This window comes from Athene noctua, chromosome 1 (assembly GCF_965140245.1).
Source record: "Athene noctua chromosome 1, bAthNoc1.hap1.1, whole genome shotgun sequence".
NCBI lineage: Eukaryota > Metazoa > Chordata > Aves > Strigiformes > Strigidae > Athene > Athene noctua.
Window position 1 is genome coordinate 253342238 of NC_134037.1, and position 24803 is coordinate 253367040.

Genomic DNA, 24803 nt, shown 5'->3' on the forward strand with positions numbered 1-24803 from the left:
GTCCCTACATGCCTTTAAAAATCTGTCCCCAGTGCACAGTTTCCTCATTTAACAGGGCAAAAAAAGGCAGAATCACTTAAATGTCAGTGAATTCATTGAGCCAGACTTTGGGAAACTGCAGGGACTTCCAGATTAACACCTGCTCCTTCAGAAGCCAACATGCTTAAAACAGTCCCTGGTGATATTTATTCCCTAGTGTGAGCCCCATGTTGTACACAGAGTGCGTGGATGCCATGCTGCCTGCTCCTTACTCCCATGGAAATCCTGTGCAGCCGGTGTGGATGCCAGGAGGTGTGCTGTTCTGCTAGGCTGCCAAATTTGACCTTGGGCAAAGCTCAGCTGAACTCCAGAGAAATGGTTATGGGTGGTATGTGGCTTTTGGAGCCGAATCCTACAGCTCGTGTTCACTCTTGCGAGCGCTGGCTACAGGGCAGGACTATCAGCATATGTCTTGTTCCAGCTTTTTTAGCAGCATGTCATGAAATCCAGTGCGGCTCTGTGAATTATGCTAAAAGTGGGGATTTACAGGGAATCTGTTAGAAGTGCACTTTTGTCATGCAGCGCCATGTAATGGATCCTGTTTCCTTGGTGGATGACGAGGCAGAAGATCATTAATACTGTGGACAGCAGAACAAGTCCGGTGAAAAAAAAGGCTCCGAGTATCAGGCTGGCTTCTCCAGGACTCAAAGTTTTGCCAAAAAAATTGCCCCCTTTGCTGTCATAATCTGTTAAAAGAGAAGTAGTTAATGAGAAATCTATGCATGAATCTGAAGAGTTTTAAATGACATTTAAAAAAATCCTTACCCTTTGTAGTGGTTCTATTTTTTGCAGTAGTTGTGTCATACGCTCCAGTTGTGAGTCCTCCTTCTGAAGGAGCTTCCCACTCTGTGCAGAAAGAGAAAAAACAAAGTTAAGTTGAAAACCTTAACAAATACTCTTTTCTCTTCTGCAAAAGAACTCCTGATTTTATTTAAGTATTTCTACCTTGTTGATCTGAACATAAATCATTATTAGATCAGCACAGCTATTACTCTAGGCACCTCTGTGGGTGATGTCCCCCTTCTCTATAGGCATCTCTGTTTACTTCACTATTTACTGTACTGATAGGATGGGGGGTGACAGTTTTAAACCAACAGAGGGTAGATTTAGACTGGACATAAGGAAGAAATTCTTTATGATGAGGGTGGTGAGACACTGGAACAGGTTGCCCAGAGAAGCTGTGGCTGCCCCCTCCCTGGCAGTGTTCAAGGCCAGGCTGGACGGGGCTTTGGGCAACCTGGGCTAGTGGAAGGTGTCCCTGCCCATGGCAGGGCAGTGGAACTGGATGATCTTTGAAGGTCCCTTCCAACCCAAACCATTCTATGATTCAGCTCTGCATTTTGCTTGTTCACTTGAAATTTCGCAGCCTGCATGAATATGTGATATAAAATAAATTTACCTTATCCATAGGAAGAGTATTTAGGCTACATTTGGCATTACATTTGTCATCCTGCTGCTACAGGGTTACAGGTTCGAGGTGTGCCTGCTGGCACTGTTGAAAACCCTCTGGAGGAGTGTAACAAGCACAGAGGTGACCCAGGCACGACATGCTGGATCCAGAAGTCTAGTGAAATTATGTGATGTGGAGAGGATCACAAAGCACTTTTGGCATCACTCACAAGTGGTGGAAGGGACCAGCACCACTCAGAAAGTTTGCCAACTTTTCTTAGTCAAAAGATTGCCTATTTCTTGGGCAGGATGAACAATCATCTTCTGGAGCATCTTGTATCTCAGCTGTTCTCAGGAGCTCAAATAGCCCTGGGAGCCAGGAGCGATTGCAGGGAGGAACCAGCACCATGCCAGTCTACAGGCCCTCCCACACATCACGTGGCACCGAGGCTGAAAAATAGCTTTGCAGTGGTTTTCTGCACCACCTGCGGATGACTAATGGTCTGCAGGCTGCCTCTGTCTTAGAAGGGCTTTTGTGTAGCACCAGCTGTTTTTAAGCTGCAGAGTGTAGCAAAGATTACTGTCTTTGCCATGTCATTAGGGGTGTTAGTCCTGTCCCTGGATGATCCTAACTGGCCATGGCAGTAATGTTCAGGTGCTTCCAACCAGGGTTCAGGGAGCAGTGGTGACATTAGTTCTACTACTTTCCTCCCTGCCTTCTGTCCGATCTGCTGCGATACCACCTCTGAGTCCTAGGACATGTTTCTGATACTGCACCTGATTTATTGATGGTGTAGGTCGTCTCCATGCCAGCGTGGATGTGATCAGCTACATGGCAGTGCAGAAGCCATGTTCCAGGGTTTTCTGCTGTGAGTTCAACTGTCTGGAAAGTCCCAGGAAAAAGGTCATAGACATCTCCTCTGTGGTCCTTATCTGTCTGTGGCAAGGCAAAACCAGCATCGTTAGAGTCATGTCTCAAATACCTGCCACGGGCACTAAAATATTCTAGTTAGACTTTCAGCTCCTCAAGAAAGATCCAATGCTTCTTGTTATACATTTCTAGTGAGACTCATCCAGGGAAACTGAGGTCTGTGGACACCTCTAATTTAATTAATAAATTAATTAACAACAGGAGACCCCTCCTGAGGACTTCAAGTGCTGGTTGAGCACAGGCGTTTCTTTGAAAGACAGATTTTTTTAGATAGTCCTGCCAGGGGCAAGCGGTCACAATGTAAAACCATACTCCAAGCTGGCATAACTCTCTCTGATTTCCTCCCTTTTTCTTCCCTTTTACCTATGGGTAAACATGTATCTTAATCCACTTAACCATGTCCTCTAATAGTGGCATTTATTCATGATTCATAACAATTACAGAGTAAGAGAAGCTTTGCAAGGACCTCGTTCATTTTGTATATCCTTCACATGCAAAACTCCCACCAACATCAGCACCAGGGCTCCATGCCCAAGCTGAAAAACATGGACTTTTTTTTCATAAATTTCCCATTGCACTATAAAGGTTGTACTTTGATTAATTTTACCAACCTTGAAGATGAAGGTCTGTGCATGGAAGTGAACTGTGTGTATATCAACTTCATTGCCCATTCCTATCAAATACCAGTTTGTTCTATCACCTTCATTCATCTTTAGACCCAGTAGACTGTTATAAACCTTCCCATTGATTGCTAGAAGAATGACAAAAAAGCACTGATTAGTAACTGGCCATGATACAGGTGATGTTAACCTCCACTTCAGGTATCCTTCGCACTTTCTCCCTGGGAAGACTGAGTGCTGAGGCAGAGAGGGGACAGGCATGTGGGGCCAGAGTAAGGACTCTCCATAGTGACCACTGCCATTGCAGGGAGACGGTCACTTTTTTGTTTCATTTTCCAAGTCACCTAAGTGCCCAGCAACAAACATTTTTCTGTCTTGGAAAGCATTGGAAAGGTTTTTTACTGGTTGGGATCAGACTCGTGAACAAACAAGTTCTATGCTGAGAAGCTACATGGAAAAATTGTTGTTGCCTAAAATGGGTACCATCTGTAGAAAGAGAAATTTGCTTTGTCAGGGCTGTTCCTGCCTCTGTCCAGTCTGTTCTGCCTGGCTCCTCAGCTGGTTGCTACTACAGCCACAGTTTTAAGATGCCATCCTTATGTTCCTACAGAACAAGCCTGCAAGGAACGCAGCTCCCAGATGACAAGGGAAGTCTGGCAGGGCAGCCAGAGTATAAGATTAAACTATCTTGTTAGAAAAATATCTTGGCTGGGCTTCATGGAAATTTTTTGTTTCCACAGTTACAGTTTATGAATTTGTCACATGGTTGGGTAACTGCAGCCTAAGTCCAATGTCTTCTAAAAGGGCTGTGAAGAATAAAACTCTGTCCTCTTGGCTGCTGCCACCAAGTTCTACATACCATGCATGCTGTTGCCTTCTACAAAGTTCTCAGTGGAATTAAAATCATCAGGATTCTTGTGAAGGTATGTTTCAATATTTTCTTTCAAATACCAGGATTCATTTTCATCAAACACCATAAACAGAAGAGTAAATTCACGATCAATGTCTTTCCTTAGACCTCTTTCATCTAGAGTTCCTTTTCTGCAAACTACAAGAGGCCCAATCAGACCACTGTATGTGTCCTGAAATAAAATAAATATATGCATTACAGGTTTCAGTTCATTCAGTTATGAAATAAATACAGTTTAACTACAGATTAAATATAGATGAAATTCCATTTTCCTATCAGATAAGAAAAAAAATCATTACTCTGATCAGGGATATCTTTCTCTACATGTCCCTGTGTTAATATACCAAAGCAATGTTTTACCTTCAACCAAAATCCCTTCAGCTGATCTTTAAGGAGGGAATCATATTATCATGGTGTATCCCCAAGGATTTCAATAGATTAAATTACCCAGGCATGTGCAACAGTTACCAAAGAGGACAAAACATGTAGTTCTATGAATTTTTCCTCTAGCCTGTGGTCCTTGCATAAATGCGAAGTAAGATCCTTTCAGGAACTTTATGCAAGCGGAACGCTTCAGGTAAATCAGTGTAATCTTTAATGACCATTTCTTGGTTACCTTTACAAAATTCACTGTTGAATAATAAACCCAAGTGATACAGTTTGGATCTGTTTTACCAGGGCCAGATCGTTCTGGGACGTTCCACCTGTAGGTGTTTATTTCCCCTGAAACAGAGAGAACAATTTTACCAAGAGCAGCTGGGTATTAGAGGCTTTGAATAGCATGTAACTGAGATCTGCTACCCTTCTCATCAAAAAAATGTTCTACATCAAAACTATCTGTGGAAGCATGCACCAATGGGATATGGATGTGATTCTGCCTTCCGGGAGGTCAATGAGGTTCTAGTGGTGTAAATGAAGGCAGATAGCCCCCAGAAAGGGAGATCTGCAAATGATGCTGGCAACAGTGGCATCCCACAGAATGGAATTTTAGATATAGGACTCTTCATCTTTCTCCTTGGGCAAAACTTGTAGCAGATCAATGATCTTGGATGCTGATGCTTAAGGTCAGTTGAAGACGCTGGGAGCCAAGCTCCAGAAAACATTACTTGGACTTTCTCAGCTGAAAAAGGCACAAAGATGTGGCAGTTGCCACTGGGATTTTGCAGATGGTGCTACAGCAATGTCTCAGCTCTGGGCCAGAAGAGGAGAGCTGAGTATGTACAAACCTCCTGACTGGGAGGTCCTTTCCTCTTCCAGCTAAGCCCCTGCTCCCCAGGAATTGCTGGAGAACCCCTGTCCTTTCATAAAAGCCATCACCTCTGCCATGTCCTCCCTGAGCAGAGATTCCCTGATGTCTGACTTAAAAAAACAGAACAATCTGGTGGAGAAATTACCTATTCAGGTGAGGATCAGTTCTCTACACTGAACACAAACACATCTATGCTCAGATGAACTGCCTGTGCTGTGTTTCCCTGCTTTGTTTTTTTGCTGGTACTGAAGGGAAGGGTATAAGAAGAAGATGTGGTCAGCACCTTGCCCTTTTAAGTGGTGGAGAAATGTTGAACCAGATGGTCTCTGGCCCAAAAGTCTTCCAGGGTGACAAATGCCAAGAACAGCTGGGGGCATGTCACAAGTCAGGGGAAACCAAGGAAATCACAGAACTCTTGTCCATGGTCTTAGTCCATCCACAACCCAATAACTGCCATCAGCTGTGGGCATCAGGGCAAAGGAGAGTTTTCAAGTTTAAATGGTTGCGAAGTGACTGAGCTTAGTTTTGTGTCACTGAGGCACTACACTGTTTGATAGATCATGTAATAGTAGGTTTTATTGTACAGCAATAACTATGAAAAAAGAAATGGTGACTTTCAAATGTCATACTATATGAGATGAGTCTAATGTAAATGTTGCAATACCATTTAATCTTACAGGACAAGCACCTTGTGTTCATTACAGCATGAGTCTATGTACTTCAGCAGAGATCTGAAAGGCTTTCAGACACACTATGCTAATAGGCCAGAAAAGAGTAACAAGAAACTCCTCAGTCTCAGAGACATTCACGCCTTAGAGACATACACCAGGGAAGAGTCTGTCATCCGCCTGTATCTAACCTACATGTCACCACCCCTTTTTAGAGGACGTGATGTGAGAAGGGAGTCTGGCCATGCTCCTTTACCACTTCCTTGCTTTTTACTCTTCACTTCGGGACATTTGGAGGCTGTGGATGGGAAAACCTCCACTCTGCCTAATACCTGAGAGACTTCAGATGCCATCAAAGACCTATCTTTGAAGTGTAAATGAAACATAACCCCTGAAAGGACTGATAAACAAGAGGAAAATGGATGTTCCCTCCCTTTTTGCTGCTGGGTAAATGGAGGAATGGACAGGGAGGGGACAAAGCTGTGGCCGCTGAGAGCTGGTTTGGCTTAGGCTGCTATGGATCTCCTCTCTTCATCTCCTTACCACGCCACCCACAGTCTCCTTCGGAGCTGGCAGTGCTCTCGAGAACTGGACACAATTTAGCAGGACACAAATCTAACTCATGTCTGGTTCAGGATTTAGTAAAACTAGACAGGCTCTGGGAAGCTTGGGGTGAGCAGTCCAGTTTGGACTGGGAAGACAGCGAGGACTTCTAGATGGTCGTGGTGAGGACTGAAGTGCCCAGGAATTGTTCTTGTTTTGAGAGACTTGTTTTTCGTATTGACTGCTGTTTCCAAACTCCTGAGAAAAAGGCTGTCCTTAGATCTTGCAGACACCTCCCTTGGCTTAACTTGTCCCAAGTCTGCTCCCATGTGGCCACAGGAGAGATGACAGTAGTGCTCCCAGTGTTACACCTCAGCTGTCAACAGCATCACCAACATCATGGAGCGAATAACACAGCAAGAGAGTCATATAAAAATCTCTTTTTTTTTTTTTTTTTTTTCCCCCCATATATTAACTAAAGGTATTCTTTTGTCAAACTCCAGCAAGGCACATTTGGCCATGAATTTCCATGTGATTGTACTGTATTGATACAGTTGTTTACAGGAAAGAAATTTCAACTTGCAAAGAGGTTTAGTACATCAGAATTTCTTTTCATTTAGTTTCATACTGAAGCTCACAAATGCTGTGAAAAAAATAGCATGGATGATGGAAAGCAAAAGTATGTACATTTTGGATTGACAATAATGCCTGGTTTCGAGTTTGACTTCCAACTGGAATATAAAACCCAACATAAATATAGAAATCAAAAAATGTTAACAGGTATTTTTCCGTATGAAAAATTTCAGTGCTGTGAGAACTATTTTCTACTATTTTTCTCACTAGAAACTGAGGTGTATTTGATAACATTTTTCAAAGATTTTCAATTCACATACAGCTACATCTTGCATTTTATGCATCAGCTCTGAATGCAAATGCCAGTTCTGTGTAGATTAAGAGAGAGAGAGAGTTAATATTGCCAACTGCAGCTCTACCACTGAGTTTCTCAGTTTTTAAAACATTATTAGAGTGTCAGTTTGGAGCCAAATGCAGTGCTGTCTTATACTTCTCTTGCCATGGTTATGTGCCTGCTCTTGCCTTTTTTGGAGGTTTTTCAGTGATATAACATTCCAGTTTCTACCCTTGATAGGAACAAAGGTTTGTTCTCTGCCCAAACATGCTCACTTGATCAAGAATCTACATGTATAACATCACAGAATCATATCTGAATAAATGTTGAGAATATTATACCTGGAAGAACACATGGGGATGTGTAAGCTTGAAAGAGGGATTATCATTCATATGTTAAAATACTTTTATATACAGCCTTTGTAACTTAAAGAAAAAAAAAAAACCAAAAACAAACCCAACCCACAAAAAAACCCAGAAAAGCCTTACCAGGGAGGGTAATTGGTGTCTCAGGTTGTTCTTCACAACCTACTTCTTCTACACCATGTGCACTTATCGAATAAGGCCTACTGGCTTTGTTCTTAAATACAATCAGTACAGAGTCACCAGCCTCAGCATGGAGTAATGGCCCTAAATTAAAACAGAAGATGCCAGTGATTAATTCCGCTTTTCTGAATTTAACAAATGTTCAATAGCTTGGCCTGGGAGAGGAGCCAAGGTCTTTCTCAAAAACTTTGGGCTTTTCTATTCTTTCAGCAAAGCCATCAAAATTGGTTTGTTATCTCAGTTCATGAAGTTCCATATATATAAAAAAATCTTTTTTCTTTTTGGTCAATTACTCACTCTGGAGACAGGTCTTTGGACAGCTTGTTTTTAAGGAAAGTTCCTGTGGATGGTTTTAGTATCTTCCAAAATTTTATTTCTTAAACTGGTAACAGATTTTTTTTTTTAAATTATTTTTTTACTTTTGTATTTCAAAAAAGGAAACGTCAAATATATTTCTAGAGTGTGTTGACTACTTTGTGACCAATTGTTGCCCACTTCTCACCCCATGAAAACATGAGCTGATGGTTATTTTATGATGTGTAAAATTTTATCTTGCCCAATTTCCAACACGAATCTGGCCCCTTAATATTGATTTAATCTGCCTACAAGAGTCTCCCCCAAGTTACATGCTCTGAAGTTAAGGTGAATCCTGGAATTGCCATTTTGGCATCTTCTTAGTACTCCTTAGGAAACTCCTGATTCATGTTTGAGAAATAATTCCCTAATTTGGAAAGCATCTTTGCACTCAGCAATAATACAAATTGGGTATAAAATCACTGATAACCTGAAATAGGCATCAGTGTTCCTTATTTTCCATGTTAACAAATCTGGAAAAACTACTAGCTTTTGGAAAGCAGTCCTCTCACTTATCAGGCTCAGTCTGTCAGCATGAGAGCTACTTGCCCAGGATTTCCAAGTGTTCTTCCTCCTCCGTCCTCACTTTACGCTGCGTGAAGTTGCTGTTTGTGTACTCCCTGTAAACCACCTTCTTGTATTTTGAACCTATCAGATCTTCCGCTTGGCTCAGGAAAACATGCCCATAGCTGCAAAATTAAAAGCAAAAATTAAAAGCACTAAACTTTATGTATCTAAAGGCTAGTAACTGTTGTATTATTCACAATAGATGTGATAAGAATAGATGGCTTGGTCCCATGCTCTGATTGATGCTGAAACCCTGGGTGCTGCAAGTGTTTAAACAGAAAAAAATAGCAGTGATAATCTTCAATAAATGCACACCCTCTTCAAACAGGTAAAGCTGAAGATGTGTTGCACTCACCAAAACCTTTTGGGAACACAAATCCTTCACCAGAGCTGTTGGAGCAGAGATGAAGTTCAAGCTAAGAGCCACTCTCACCAGCTGCATCCTCCGCCTCAGTAAAAGATACTGCCTGTCCCTGCAAACCCGAATCCTTTTATCATGATGACTGCTTTCACTATCTTGGCTATTAGCATAGGAAGATGACAACTGAAGCTTAACCTTGCAAAAGCAAATGTCATCATCTGAGATAAGAGGGGCCTGCTTTACCCTGCCCTCCTGCTGCTAGGTGCTGCTCAGGGCTAGATGCTTTTCCAGCATAAAGTGAGAAATGTATTTTCCCTTCTGCAGAGGATGCTTTTTTGTGCCCTCCAGGTTTGTTGCTGCTCCTGAGGGATCCCAGAAGACTGACTCGCCTGCAGAGGACACTCGCCACCAGCTGCGGAGGAGAGCATTCACCCTCTTCTGAGAGCAGGTCTCTCTCCTGGCAGCTCATCTCCAAGGTGCCTCTGGCAGGGGAGTTGCAAAGTTGGCTCACAACTTACTAAATAAAAGCAAAAAATGCCCGAGGAATATTGCATACTGTAGTAATATACTGTGTGCGTACAACAGCAGCCTTTGGCAATACTGGAGTTAAGTATTTTCTTTAAACACATTTCGTCAACGGTGACTCTTCGGGTATATTTTCTACCAGCTCCCCCATACTCTTCCTCTTTACAGGGTGCAGTTTCCCAGCCACTTCTTTAAGGTTTATTTTTGAAATAAATCCCTTGTTCCTTTTTGTTTTCACCAAAGTGGTCTCAGAGGCATCCCTGTGCAATATGATCTGGAACATGATTTTTATTCCTTAGCACAGTGGAATGTAGACATGATTCACTTGCAGTGCTTACCACATTCTGACTTTTCCAGGGGATCCAGGGGCTAATGCACTGCAGTGAAGCGGCTCAGCACCTCCCTAGTGCATCTGCACTGCCTGCAGGGGCTCATGTCTGGGACAGGTACCTGGGTTTCTTCTCTATGAAAACCAGATGCCTGGGGTGGGGACACTGGGGAGAGTGAGGAACAGAGAGGAGGAGGTTGGGGACATCACTGTAGGGTTAATCCAGGGCTGGAACACACAGATGGATTTAGGGACTTGGAAGCCTTCTTGGGTTCTACAGCATTACAAGGCATTCTGAGAGGAAAACATTTGTAAATGCTGACTATGTCTAATCTGAGAGGATGTCATTTTATAAATACATTTTATTTTGTTCAGCAAAGAGTTTGTTCAGCAAACAAGGCTGACTTCATGAAAGGATGCTTCAAAGGTTCCCCTTCACTATGAGTGTGCCTCATGGCCACAGGCATTTGTTGCTTTGAGTACCTTTCCTCATTGCTGCTGATGTTGTAAATCTTCGGCGCTGAGCTCTTATTTGAGGCATAGTCCCACTCCACCTCTTCCGCAGCGATGTAGTAGAGCCTCATGGCTCCGTGCTGCTGCCGGGTTCGGGTGGTATTACGGCAGCTGCTGACCTCGTAGAGATGTTTCATCCCACCGACAAAGTGATCAAAAGTCCTGCAAACCACTTTGAATGTGCCTGGAAAGGAAATTGCATGAGATTTAGGCAATTAAAAAACCTTAAAAAGCAGCTTGGCAGATTAAGTCCTGTGCCTCATACATTTCTGATCTGTCCTCAGACAAATATAATCTGTGATGCTGTGGGGAAAGTCAGGTGAGGGGATGCTTATACAGAATCATAGGATCATTTAGGTTAGAAAAGACCTTTAAGATCATCAAGTCCAACCATTAACCTAACACTGCCAAGTCCACCACTAAACCATGTCCCCAAGCGCCACATCTACACATCTTTTAAGTACATCAATGGATGGTGACTCAACCACTTCCCTGAGCAGCCTGTCCCAATGCTTGACAACCCTTTCAGTGAAGAAATTTTTCCTAATATCCAGTCTAAGCCTCCCCTGACACAACTTGAGGCCATTACCTCTTGTCCTATTGCTTGTTACATGGGAGAAGAGAACAACACCCATCTCGCTACAACCTCCTTTTAGGTAGTTGTGGAGTCATAAGGTCTCCCCTGAGCCTTCTTTTCTCCAGACTAAACAACCCCAGTTCTCTCAGCTGCTCCTCATAAGACTTGTGCTCTGGACCCTTCACCAGCTTCACTGCCCTTCTCTGGACATGCTCCAGCACCTCAATGTGCGGCCTCACCGTGTGGAGTACAAAGGGACAAACCCTTCCTTAGTCCTGCTTGCCACAAGACTTCTGATACAAGCCAGGATGCCATTGGCCTTCTTGGCCACCTGGGCACACTGCTGGCTCATGTTCAGCCAGGCTGTCAACCAACACCCCCAGGTCCTTTTCCACCAGGCAGCTTTCCAGCCACTCCTCCCAAAGCCTGTAGCATTGCGTGAGGTTGTTGTGGACCAAGTGCAGGACCTGGCACTGAGCCTTGTTGAACCTCATACAATTGGCCTCGACCCATCAGTCCAGACTGTCCAGATCCCTCTGCAGAGGCTTCCTGCCCTCAAGCAGATCAACACTCCCAGCCAACTTGGTGTCACCTGCAAACTGACTGAGGGTGCACTCGAAAGATATTAAACAGAACTGACTCCAATACTGAGCCCTGGGGAACACCACTTGTGACCAGTGCCAACTGGATTTAACTCCTTTCCCCACAACTCTTTGGGCACAGCCATCCAGCCAGATTTTTACTCAGTGAAGAGCACACCCATCAAAGTCATGAGCAGCCAGATTCTCCAGGAATGCTGTAGGAAACGGTGTCAAAGGCTTGTCTAAAGTGTAGTAGACAACATCCACAGCCTTTCCTCATCCACTAAGTGGGTCACCTTGTCATAGAAGGAGATCAGGTTTGTGAAACAGGATCTGCCTTTCATAAATCCATTCTAACTGGACCTGATCACCTGGGTGTCCTGTATGTGTCACACGATGACACTCAAGATGAGCTGCTCCATAACCTTTTCTGGCACCAAGGTCAGACTGACAGGCCTGTAGTTCCCCAGATCCTCCTTCCAGCCCTTCCTGTAGATGGTTTGTCACTAACAATTTCCCCTCAGATCATGGGGCTTCATTCTGCACCCTGTCCCTGTCTTCCAGCTCAGGGGGATGGATACCCAGAGAACAACTGGTCTTATGATTAAAGACTGAGGCAAAGAATGTATTAAGTACCTCAGGCTGTTCTTCATCCTTTGTCAATATGTTTCCCCCTACATTCAATAAAGGATGGAGGTTCTCCTTAGACCTGCTTTTGTTGCTACTGTGTTTATAGAAACATTTTTTATTGTCTTTTACCGCAGTAGCCAGACTAAGTTCTAGTTGGGCTTTTTCTCCCTGCATAACCTCACAACATCCTTGTAGTCCTCCTGAGTTGCCTGCCCCTTCTTCCAAAAGTCATAAACTCTACTTTTTTTTCCTGAATTACAGCCAAAGCTCTCTGTTCAGCCAGGCTGGTCTTCTTCCCCACTGGCTTATCTTTTGGCACATGGGTATGGCCTACTCCTGCACCTTTAGGATTTCCTTGAAGAATGTCCATCTTTCCTGGACTCTTTTGCCATACAGGACTGCATCCCAAGCAACTCTGCCAACCAGGCTCCTAAATAGGCCAAAGTCTGCCCTATGGAAGTCCAGGGTGGAAGTTCTGTTGACCCCTCTCCTTACTTCTCCAAGAAACAAATTATTTTTAATTTTGTGATTGCTATGTCCAAGACAGACTCACATCACCCACAAGTCCTTCCCTGTTCACAAACAACAGGTCCAGTGTGGCACCTGCCCTAGTTGGCTCACTCACCCACTGTGTCAGGAAATTATCTTCCACATGCTCCAGGAACCTCCTAGTCTGTTTCCTCTCTGCTGCATTGTATTTCCAGCAGACATCTGGTAAATTGAAGTCCCCCATGAGAACAAGGGCTAGCAATTGTGAGACTTCTCTCAGCTGCTTATAGAATATTTTGTTTGCCTCTTCATCCTGGTTGTGTCATCCATAACAGACTCCCACCGTGTTCCTCCTTGTTGGCCTTTTCCCTGATTCTTATCTATAAACATTCAGCCCTGTTGTCACCATCATTAAGCCCTACACAGTCAAGACACTCTTTAACATACAGGATACCCCACTACATCTCCTTCCTTGCCTATCCCTTATGAAGTTTATAGCCATCCATTGCAGCACTCGGGTGGTACAAGCCATCCCACTATGTTTCTGTGATGACGACTATATCATAGTTTTCCTGATGTACAAGGTCTTCTAGCTCCTCCTGTCTGTGTCTCATGCTGTGTGCATCGGTGTAGATGCACTTCAGTTAGGCTATTGTTCTTGACACCTTTTTGGGGGCAGAAGCCCTACTTCCTACATGACCACTCTCAGGCACTTCTGTGGTTTCTAACACATCTATAACCCTTGCCTCTTTGCTGCTGCATGGATCTCCATCCCCTACCTCCACCAAGACAGCAGACCGAAGGACCTCATTGGCACATTGTCCTTTAAACATTGGCATGCTGTCCCCAGGCTTATCTCTAGCAAGGCTGGTTTTGTCCCTTTCCCCTTTCACATCTTCTTTAAAGCTCTTGCCATGAGCCCTGCTAACTCCTGTGAAAATATCCTTTTCCCCCTTTGAGACAGGTGTACCCCATCTGTTGCCAGCAGGGCTGGTGTCATGTAAACTGACCCGTTATCAAAAAACCCCCAAAATTCTGCCAGTGACACCAGGCTCAGAGCCAGGTATCCATTTGCCGGCTTTTCCTGTTTCTTCCCTCGTTATTTCCTGCAACTGGAAGGACAAAGGAGAACACTGCTTGTGCTCCTGATCCCTTAACCAGTTGTCCCAAGGCCCTGGGGTCTCCATTGCACTCAGACTTCTTGCTGCACCTTCATCGCTGCCCACCTGAAAAATCAATAATGGATAATAATCTGAGGGCTGTAACAGGGTAGGAAGCTTTCTCTTTGCATCTTTAACACGGGCCCCAGGGAGGCAGCAGACTTCCCTCAGAAGCGGCGCTGGTGGGCATATTGGGCCTTCTGTTCCCTTCAGAAGGGATCCCCTATGACAACGACCGGCCTTTTATGTCTTTATGGAAGTGGTTTTGGTGCAAGGCGTTGGCCGACTTAGCGACTCCTCCAAGCGAGATGAACCCTCGTCCTGGTCACTGTTGGGCCCCACCTGCAGAGACTCATGCCTGTTATGCCAGGGCACGTGGGGAGGGGCAGGAACTCCTTGCCATTGCCCCCTGTCCCTTAAGCCCCTGTGCTCAGCCAGGCGGAGATAGGATGGGGAATCCTCCACATCACGCGTCCTGTCGCCTGTCGGGCCTGTCCCGGGGAAGGTGGGCTGTGGTTCCAGCAGTCTCTCTCTCTCGCACTCCCTGATACTCCTCAGCCTACTCACCCCCTCCCGAGCTCTGCCACTGAGCAGAGGAGCTCCTCTCCCTGGACACACCTCCCACACCTCTGCTGGCTGCCACCGGCCCGGCCCGGCGTCGGATCAGGGCCCAGGCCGCAGCCTGACACCGGGGTGGCAGCGTGTTCCCACCGCAGCTCTGGCTGGGCAGCTGCGTCAGTCCTGGTGGGTGCAGAGCTCAGAGAGGCCACGGCTTTCTGCCGGGCCATTGCCATTGCCTCCTGGTGGTTCCCCGGCTCGGGAAACCTGCTGGGCTGGAGTGATGCAGTGCTGACCATGTCGGCATCAGAGCTGCTCACCTTAGAGCCCACTGGCTTTGAAAAATTAAGGGGACTGAAGGAGAAACTAGTTGATAAAGTGAATATGCACCCATCATCTCTTTTAGTCAACTCATGCTCTATGGTCCCAAGATGTAAGAGGATGGGGATTCAGGCTGACATTCACACACTCAAGAGTAAACATGCACATAAGACACTGCAGAGTTGTGGCCTGTAACTCCTAGATTGCAACAGGTTCTTCAACTGAAAGCAAAATGTGAATGCAGATACAAATGGAGACCCATAAGTCAGCACGTAACTTTTTGCTCTGTAGGAAACACTAGCCTGCTCCATCTTCACTCAGAAATCTCCATAAATTACTTCTAACTATATGAGTTAGATTAGCTTAGCCAAGGGAATTCTGAAAAGCAATTGATTAGACGTCTGGCAGCAGGAACAAGCTTGCCAGTAGGCCTTCACCAGTGCTGCCCATCCTGCAGATGTGCCCACAGGGAGCACGAGAAGACATAGGAGGAGTGTGCATTGCAGACACCAGTAAGGCATAAAGAAACAGAGTCGGTGTTTCAGAGATGCTGTTTCCTTGTCCCTGAGCACAGAGCTGCTGTTCCAGCCCTGGGTGAATGAGCCCTTGAAGTTGTCCAGTTGTAATCAGGCTAATGGAGGTGTCTTAGAGACTTTGCAATACAGATACAGACCCATTATAGAAGGCTGCCTCTAACAAACAGGAAGATGCTGCTTATAACCATTAGTTTATATGTATCTATATGATATAAAAATGATTGAGTTAAACTGCAGCTTTCTAACCCTTTGCTCTCTCCCCATGAAAGGCCAAACTACCATGGGCTGGTTTTTTTGTAGCTCTGGTGGTCAAAGGCTGAAGTGACAGTGGGAGCATCCTTTGGCATGTCCATGAGCAGATTTTAACATTTGTACTCTCCTTCCTATTTACTGAAGCAGAGCTGACCACAGTGTAATCTAATCCTGTGTAGCTTCACCTGCTAGCACTCTTGTGAAGGAGGACAGCACTTTCACAGCTGCTTTGTATGTGAATCAGTGATGGAACCAAAATTGGAAGCATAGCTCTGTCCAGACTGGATCTCAGTCCATTCCTTGTATTTCTAGGGCAAAAGTGATGAAAAAAGTTAAATAACATGCAGTTAAAGAAAATCACATGCATTGATGATTGGAAAGAATTGATAATTCATTCCGTTTCCCTCATTGCCAGTAGAAGTTAGCTGGCAAAAATTAATCATCTACCAGAGTATATTATCTAGTGTGAGTCCTGCAGTGGCTTCATGACAGATGGTGGAAATGTATGGGATATGCATAGGGAAAAATCTGCTGTCTTATAGACACCAGCACCAGAGGTCTAACCTGGCATGTACACGACACCAACAGATATTTCTGCCAGGTGCTCCAGCCAAGGATGGCCCTTGGCATAGCCTTGCACAACTCTGATAACTCTGTTGATTTAAACAGAGTTGCACCAATGTAAAGAAAAGTAATATTACACTCTTTCTCATGAAGCTTATCTGGTGTCTCCAACAAACTATTCACCCCTTCTGAGTTTGAAGAATATATGATTGGATTATACATGAGAATTAAAAGTATCTTTAATGTATATACTTCTGAAGAAACTCCTGAAGAAACTCCTCGACTATTATTGAAAGACTATTGTCGAAGTCCTAAATTTTATCTTTGCTTAAAAAGCCTGTTTTGGGAGTTATGGAAATTCTGTGAGCATCCCATTAGCTATCTCTCTGCCTGCTGCTCTGCCTGTCCCAAGGTCATCAATGCTTCCACTCTTTGGTGCACATACATATTTTATTTATAGCACTTTCCGGAAGAGTACCCCAGCCTGAATTTTCAGCTACTCTAGGTCCCCACAGTCCCCATGATTTCAGGCTCCCTTATGCAGAGCAGAGCATCTCGCCAACTCTTATTTAGACTGCCTGATTTTTGCACATGCCACACCACCAAGATAAGTTCATGAACATACCCACACGATCTGGCTGCATCAGTGCTGTCCCTGATAAATGAGGAAACAAGGCCAGCCCATCTCTCGTCGTCCCTCTCAGGTCAATGGTGTTTCCTTGAAAATGAACCCCGTGCATGTCGTAATGACTGCCCAGCCCAATGAGGTGCCAGGAGACCTTGTCGTCCTTGCACATGGCCAGGCCTGGCAGATTACCAAACAGGTAGCCGTTGACAGCTGGAGGAGAAGGAAAGAGCTCGATTGGCATCAAGTCAGTGGAAACTCATCACAGAGCCTCCTACCACCTTCCTGGCAAGAGACTCGCAACTGATCAAGTTGTGGCGTTAATTAAAGGGCATTTTGTGAAAGAAAGGTAGCACTGGGTGGCACCATATTAATAACTAAATGTTATTCCTGTAAACTCTGCTCTTCTACATTTTTTTTTTTAAGCCTGTAAAATCCTGTAATACCCCTTTGCAGTGGCGTAGCAGTTCTCTGAGCTTTTCAGGGTCCCTTACAGACACCAGTTAAGTGTGTAAATCAGGTACCTCCTTTCAACCTGGAGAATGTATAACCAGATCATTAAGGCCATGGAGTGAGCCATAAAGAGTCTAAGTTATAAATTCCGTCTGATGGAGCCTTTTTATGTGATTTTTGACCTTTGATTTCGACTTTTACTTTCAAAATGTATCTTTCTTTCACAAGGATGTTATGATGCTGAACTCCCTAATCTTCAAATGCTCTCTGTGACCAGTGGGTGAAAGATATTATGGCAGAACAATGAGATACCACCTCATAAGAGAAGAATAAAATAGATGTGTCCAGTAAGCCCGGAGGTTCTCTAACAATATACATTCTCAGTGCTTTTCAGAAAACTAAAGCAAAGAGAGATTATATAATTTTGTCAAGTCTTTCATGTCAGGAATAACTTGAAGGAGGTCCATGCTGAAGTTAGATGCTTACATCCAGAAGTGACGTTTTAAAATATTACTGGCCATTACCCTAGTCTTTGCCTCTGCTCTTCCAGAGGTGGTCACTGCCCAAGTGGGAGCTGGCAGAGCAGAGCACGTGGACCTTTGCTGTCTGAGTCAGGGCCAAGGCCAGCAGTGAACTTTAAATCACCAGTGAACATTGGCCTCTTCTGCAGTTGGTGCCTGACAGACATTATGCCTTTTTATAGACCCAAGTGTTCTATCTAAAAGCTACTCTGTTCCCTTTCTCCGGGTGTAGCTAGTAGGTGGATGCATTCATTGCTCATGTGACTGGGGTTTCAACATGCACTCCAAGGGCATCAGGAGCCAGCCATAAGCTGACTGACAGCTTTCCACCTGCCCCTCCAGTGCACGGCAGTCAGCTATGAATGATGATAAAATCTGCCAACTCAGTTTCCTAATACAATTGACAAAAAGGTATCAGTAACATAAATATTTCATACCATGCATTTTGTTGGATTCCTTGAAATCTGCATCATTTACATCTACTTTTGAAGGGTCACCAGTAAATGCTTCAATATTCTTGTTCAGATACCAGCTGTCATTCTCATCAAATATTGAAAAGACGAGGTAAAATTCTCTGTCTATTCCTTTCTGTAGCCAAGACAGAAGCCAAGGCATTAAAAAAAGTCCATGCAAAATTACCAAAGTAATTTTTTTTTTAACAAAGCTTTCTTTCCTCCCAGAATTGCAGCCACCTTCTGACTATGTCCTCATAGAGACAGGGATTGGCACTCTTTCATCATCCAGAAGGATAAATAAAGCGTCCATTACTTATTTAGGGTGGAAAGATGCATTCATTGCTAATAAGTGAATGGAAAAGATGGAAAACCTAGGCCCGAGCCAGAATACTGGGGAATGGCAGTTTAATCTTCCTAACCACCTCCTTAGGTCAGCTTTTACCCTGAGGAATGACATTTGATTAATCTCTTAAAACTGAGCTGAGAACTGGGCAAATTGACCCATGTGAGAACCCCCCCAGTGCACCACCCCACTGTTAGGGACAAGCAGATGGGCACCTGCGTCCCGTCGTGATTCAATGTGTTTTTCCGACAGACCAGCAAAGGTCCCACAAGGCCAGAGTTGGTGTCCTTGACAGCATCGGTGGCTGAGTAGTACAGATAGGTCAGGCATGGGGGGTCACTCTCAGTTGGGCCTCCATTTTCAGGCACCCTCCATTTGTATGTGAAGGTTTCACCTGGTTTAACGTGGGCTCCTGGCTTCAGATAGCCTGCAGAGAGAAAATTGAGAAGCACCAAGGTTACATGAAGGTTTTGTCTTCCTGAATACAGGCATTAGCTGGGAGTCAGACATAGCTGCTGATTTCAGTGGGTGAGCTCTCCCTTGCAGCCACAGCTCAAGCACCATCCCATAGTCTGAGCACTTACGCCATGGTGACATCTCACTGGAGTCCTGTGCCATGGGGACAACCAAGCCAGTTCCCTGCAGAACAAGTTTTGCTGCTTCACCCAGACACCTTCCCACACTATCTGGATTCAGTCAGCCAAGACACACAAAGCTCATCCTTGTGCTTAAATCTCTTCCTCTAATATTTGCACCTTACCTGCCCTATCATGAGATTCATCTGTGGCACAAACACAGACTCCAGCTCTTCATTAAGCACCAACAAAGCAATTGCATCAGTAAGCGAAGCTGCAGTCCTGTCTCTTTAGAAATTCAAAACAAATATGATCCAGGTAATTGTTTCTTTTTTAATTTGTAGCAGTGCACAGGAATCTCTGTCCAAGTCTCCAGAGGGCAGTTGTTATTGCTTTTTTTGGAAACTACTTTTAAAGGATTTGGGCCATTGTCTGCTGCTGCACACAGAGTGGATTTTATACCACTCATGTAATATACCACTGTAAAAGTGCTGGTGTCCACTCAGTAAGGACTGACAAAAGGGACTTGAAAAGAAAGTTGGGAAAAGAGGTCATCTCTGCACCATTTGTAGAAAAAATTGCTAAGTAACTTTTCTGGTCTTTGCTATGAGGAAGATCAAATCAGAAATTTTCTTTAACACTTAGACATCTACTGACTGAATTTTCTCAGTACAGTCAGATCTGTCTGGCATCAGCAGACTGCACCAATCTAACACTCCAAGAGAATCCTCTTGAAAACTTGTTTGCTGCAAACTGCAATACAGAGTACTGCTTCAACAGTATCTGACAGTAATGGATTCATCCTGCAACAGTGCTCAATAAGGAGATCATTGATTTGGAGGTAAAAACCCTGTGAGATTGGACAAATGTCAAATGCAACATGAAAGAGTATTTCTTGAGAACACAACTGAAAAAAAGATGTCTGCAGACATCTGTAGATGTCTGTAGGTACATTTACGTACAGTATTTTCACATGAATAAGCTGCACTCAGACAGTGCACAGACTTCGAAAAATCATTTACCTTCAGTGTAAACTTATAGTTCCTGTAGGGCTTCTATGTGTATATACTTGCAGATAGGTATGATGGAAATCCAAGACATGAGGGATACAAGGAGAGAAGGGGAAGAAAGGTTGTTGTGGAATCTGGAGTCAGGTTCCTCTCCAAAGATGCAGAAGTGTGCAGCACACACTGATGCTGAATTTTAGGATTTGGTTTGATTTTGCTCCACAACAAACCATGCAATGCTGATGGGTGCTATTGCTGGGGAGCATTAAATGAAAGCACGACAAGACTGCAATCAGAGGGAAGCTGCACTTCCAGCAGGGAACTACATCTGGCATGGGTGGCATTAGGACATGCACAGCTAACTTCAAGGCTGAACTCAAGCCAGCTGTTTCATGATGCATTGAGCCCTGTTGGCAAATTTGTTCTGTTGCAAGGTCAGCAACTAGAGACAACAGAATTTAATAAAGCCTTTTATATCGATTTTATTGTATGATGTTATGAGTCTTTCATGTTGACCTAATTCTCTTAGCACAGTTCTCAAAAGAGGGATTATATCCTGTGAGTTTCCTTCTGATGTGTTGTAGTCGAAACAAAACAATTTAGACAACAAGAAACCTACGTTTCTTTTCAGTGCTCCAAATGCAGCAAAAACTTTGTCAGAGACCACAATATTATCTCTGTAGACACTACGGATGGGATTCAGCTAGTCTCACTTCAGCCATCTAAAGTTTAGTTCCTAACCCAAACTCTAGGCTTCTTCTGTAGTGGATGGAGACAGAAACACACCTCCAGAGGATGACTTACTGTCTCCTAAAATGGGTTTACAAAGTAAATGGGACTTCTTGCCATCTGAAGGGTTTCTTTCTTGTCACTGACTGAAAGAGATGCCTACAAATTAGACATGCCATTTAACATATAATGGTTAAATTTAGGTGATAAAAATCTGGTTTTTGCACAATATGAGAGGAAGTCTTTGGTAAATACTCTGTTTGAGCATTTACATATTGATGAGAATTAATAAGGATTATCACTGCTTCACATTCCAGGGCAGTCATATAAAAGCTGCTTCTGACACTGACAGTGCTATCCTGACAGTGAAGCAAGGGCAATGCCCGACCTGGATTAGAGAATGAGGAGTGAAGCAACACCGGCCGTGTGGATAGCTATATCCAAAGACTTGGCAGGGGCATCATGCCAGATCCTAAACTTCATAATTCTGGAGGATGTCCGGAGGAGTTGCACTGATTGCAGTTGAGAGATATTAGATTAGAACTAATATAAATTGGATTGTGCTTGTGACTTTTGCTCAGCTTGGACCTTAGCTAGTTTTAGACTCCTTGTCTGGCAAATGTCCAAGAGGAAGAACCAGCATATTGGCAGACTGGGGACTCCCATGGATTATGACATGTAGGGTAAATACAAACTAATCAAATCATCCCTTTTGTGACTTAGCATCCACAAAAAGGGCAAACCTGCAGAGCAACAGAAGATCTTTAGACTCAGGTAATCTGGATATGATGATACAGCGATACAGTCAAAACTTACCATCTAAGTAGGGAGCACCTTCTGACAGCTTGCTGAAACTTACACCATGGGCCATAATGCTATAGCTTCTTTTGGCTTTGTTGGCAAAAGTAACTAGCACTGTGTCTCCCACTTCAGCTTTTATAACGGGGCCTTAAAAAAAGAGAGTGAGGGAAGGCATTAGAACTACCCTCTAACATATTTCCGTCTAAATAAGAGAGGACTGACTGGAAGCTGCATGCACAAAATTTCCCTCTGGATCCAAGTGGATTTTGCATTCAAACCCGACATAATGACAGGAGGTAAAATATTCACTGTACCAAGTATTCCCAAGTGTTTCATGTCCTCTGACAAAATCTTCTTCTGACTGAATGTTGCGTCAGTATATTCCACGTAACGAACTTTCCAGTATTGCCCTCCTATTCTGTCAGTCCCTTGAGTGAAATATATTGCAGATTCACTGTGGAATTAATAAATCATAGTTAAATAATTGGAGGTTGAGGGAGAACCCTTCATTTCATATGAAGTTATTACTGCAGAGGATAAATGATGACCCAAGTTACTAGTTTGCATACACCTTTCTAGCAGACGAAGGGTCTGAATTACAGTTATAAATTAGTTAACAAGTGAACATTCATTGTGCATTAGAATTTCATGTGTTTAACATGAAACACATTAACATTAAAACACAATTTACTTAGGGAGACATCTATGTCAACTTACCCCTAACCACCTTAGGGCAAGACCTGTGCCATTATCTATGCACAACATGTTTCTAATCCTCCTAAACTTTCCTTGGAGATACTGTAATGCAATTCATCTTCATCAGTAATTAGAGGAGGAAAAAAATCTACCATTATGGCACCTCGGAGAGGTGTGAAAGAGAGTGTGAAAGCTGCCTGAGGAGTCTCCACATGGGGTCATTAACTCTGTTGAACTTTGCATACCTCACCAGGGTTTGATTTCTCCATGGACTTAATGGAGCAAGATAAGTGCTTCCAGAAGGCAACTTTGAGTATCACAGTTATGAATCTATCTTCCCGACAAGGTTGTTTAAATCCCTGCTCCTTTCAATTAAAATTAATAACAGTGCTGGACCTAGCCCTGGTGAATCACTGGGGAAGTCTCACTCAGACTCCTGAAATTAAAACACAACAGGAGAGGACAAGAAAGCTTACCTGCCAGTGGCGTTTAAACCCTGCCCAGTGAATTTATCATAACCGTCAGGTCCATAATTCCAGAGCACTTCTTCAGCAGCGATATAATATCTTCTCTTGTGACTGAGCGGTAAAGGCCGTGACAGGTTTTTCTGGCAGATCTGAACATCATATAATGCCTCCATGCCACCTGGGAGGAGAAACAGTCTGGAGACAGTCCTTGGGCAGCTGTGGAGTCAACAATCTCATGGATACAAATGCACATTCAAAATGCTCTAGGAGCTACATGGATTGGAAACAATTACTAGGGTAAGTTTCTATTTTTAAAGACTTTCTCTGCCTAGGCTGGCCCAGGTGCTAGCACCCTTCTGTTGCAAGCTGGTACTTTATGCCACAGGTGAAACCCACTGACATCAATGATACTCTTTATTAGGTTTATTTATTCAGTTCCTTACACTAGGTAAGGATAGCAGAATTATTTTAGAGGTCAGAGGACCTCCTGAAGTGTGCAAAATTACATCATCTGCCCTTGATTTCCATTGAGATAGAGGTTGGTTACTCCCACACTGAACATATTTGTTGCTTGCCAGAATCAAGTTGTTTTGTCTGATGCAAATCACACTGAAATCAATGCGCAAGTTCTTAAAAGTAAATATTCTCCCAAGTCATCTCTGATATAATTATACACTGCCTGTTGTCATGAGAACCTAGTTTATTATATGTGTTTTCAGGTTCTTGCATCACACCACACAAATATCACATCATCATCAAATTCCTTCACATAAAGTTTTTAAAAACACTGTGAATTTTTGTCTGATTTCTGTAAAGGAAAAAGCTATGAAGCATTCAGCTGGTATGATTGTTCTTTATGTGTAAGTATTTATCTACACCAAATAGTGATGATGAAGACGTCTCTCATTGCTCATCAAAATCTCCATTTTACATACAAAGCGTGGTATCAGTGCTGAGTCTACCAAGCCTTCCTCATAGGGATTACACAGCTAAAAGTCATTCATACTAGCTGAAGATTTGGCCCAACATGCATAATTTCCACTAGTGACTAAACTCATATTCATGACAGAATAGTTCCAAAGCGTTCAGTTAGTCACAAAAAAGTGTCAAATCCCGCTTCCCCTGGAAACATCTCTCAGTTTTCTTTTCCAAGGGTAATAGAAGCTAGAACTTCTGAAAGGATCAGGGAGATCTATAGCAGCATACCTCGTAAGTGTTCATTAACTTGGCACGTTATCAGCCACCTCCCAGGGTTCCCGGGAGTCATCTCCGCTGTGATGAATGTTGCTGGGAACAGACCGATGACATCTGCCCTCTGGTCTCTGTTAGTGAACGTGTGTCCATAGAAATATGCGGCGTGGATATCTATCTCGCTTCCCATGCCAAACAAGTGCCAGGACATGGAGGTGTCAGCACACATCTCCAAGACAGGGAGATTGCCATAAATATAACCGTTAATAGCTAAAAACAAAAGTATGAGACTTTATGAGAGGTGAAAGAGAAGTGCCAAGTGTCTCTGACCCCATTTCTAAGGATGATCTTTTCCAGTCACAGAAAAGACACTTGTCTGAATGTTCACACTGAATAAGTCCCTCAAAGGCTCCTTGATGAGGAGTAACATTTTGAACACACAGCTTACAGCTCTGGATGGTCAAATGGTCCAAATTCTCTGGCTGGGTCTCTGAAAAACTTCTTGGGTGATATCTAGATGTTGCAAAGGCCAAGTCATTACCAAAAGGACATGATAAAGAAGTTAAGTTGATCTGCAGCTATTTAGCATGTCTGACATCTATTTCCTCTTATTCTGAGTCATAAATATACTATTATATGCCAGGCTTAAGCAATTTAGATTTGAAAATTATTGTATCAGTCAAATCAGTCTAGTCAGCTCTCTCTCTTCCTCAGCTTCCACACCTGACAATGTATCAGGACACGAGGAGAATGAGACTCATATTTTACAAAATATTTTAGCTCCTAGGCTCTATGGAACAACCAATACAATGAAATATCTGGA

At 43.6% G+C, this 24803-nt stretch overlaps 1 protein-coding gene across 1 annotated transcript in view; it reads right to left on the reverse strand.

Moving 5' to 3' along the window:
- Nucleotides 1-522: 522 nt before the first annotated feature.
- Nucleotides 523-24803, reverse strand: part of HEPHL1 (hephaestin like 1) — a 37836-nt gene continuing 13555 nt past the window's right edge. Inside the window, exons 5-20 of the mRNA XM_074932478.1 lie at nucleotides 23996-24250; nucleotides 22799-22967; nucleotides 21941-22080; nucleotides 21642-21773; nucleotides 18730-18941; nucleotides 18154-18304; nucleotides 16743-16955; nucleotides 10420-10633; nucleotides 8705-8844; nucleotides 7745-7885; nucleotides 4506-4612; nucleotides 3839-4061; nucleotides 2971-3110; nucleotides 2206-2365; nucleotides 805-885; nucleotides 523-725 (exon numbers count right to left, since the gene is read on the reverse strand). Coding sequence (XP_074788579.1) covers nucleotides 523-725; nucleotides 805-885; nucleotides 2206-2365; nucleotides 2971-3110; nucleotides 3839-4061; nucleotides 4506-4612; nucleotides 7745-7885; nucleotides 8705-8844; nucleotides 10420-10633; nucleotides 16743-16955; nucleotides 18154-18304; nucleotides 18730-18941; nucleotides 21642-21773; nucleotides 21941-22080; nucleotides 22799-22967; nucleotides 23996-24250 — 2681 coding nt within the window. The remainder of the gene's footprint in view (nucleotides 726-804; nucleotides 886-2205; nucleotides 2366-2970; nucleotides 3111-3838; nucleotides 4062-4505; nucleotides 4613-7744; nucleotides 7886-8704; nucleotides 8845-10419; nucleotides 10634-16742; nucleotides 16956-18153; nucleotides 18305-18729; nucleotides 18942-21641; nucleotides 21774-21940; nucleotides 22081-22798; nucleotides 22968-23995; nucleotides 24251-24803) is intronic.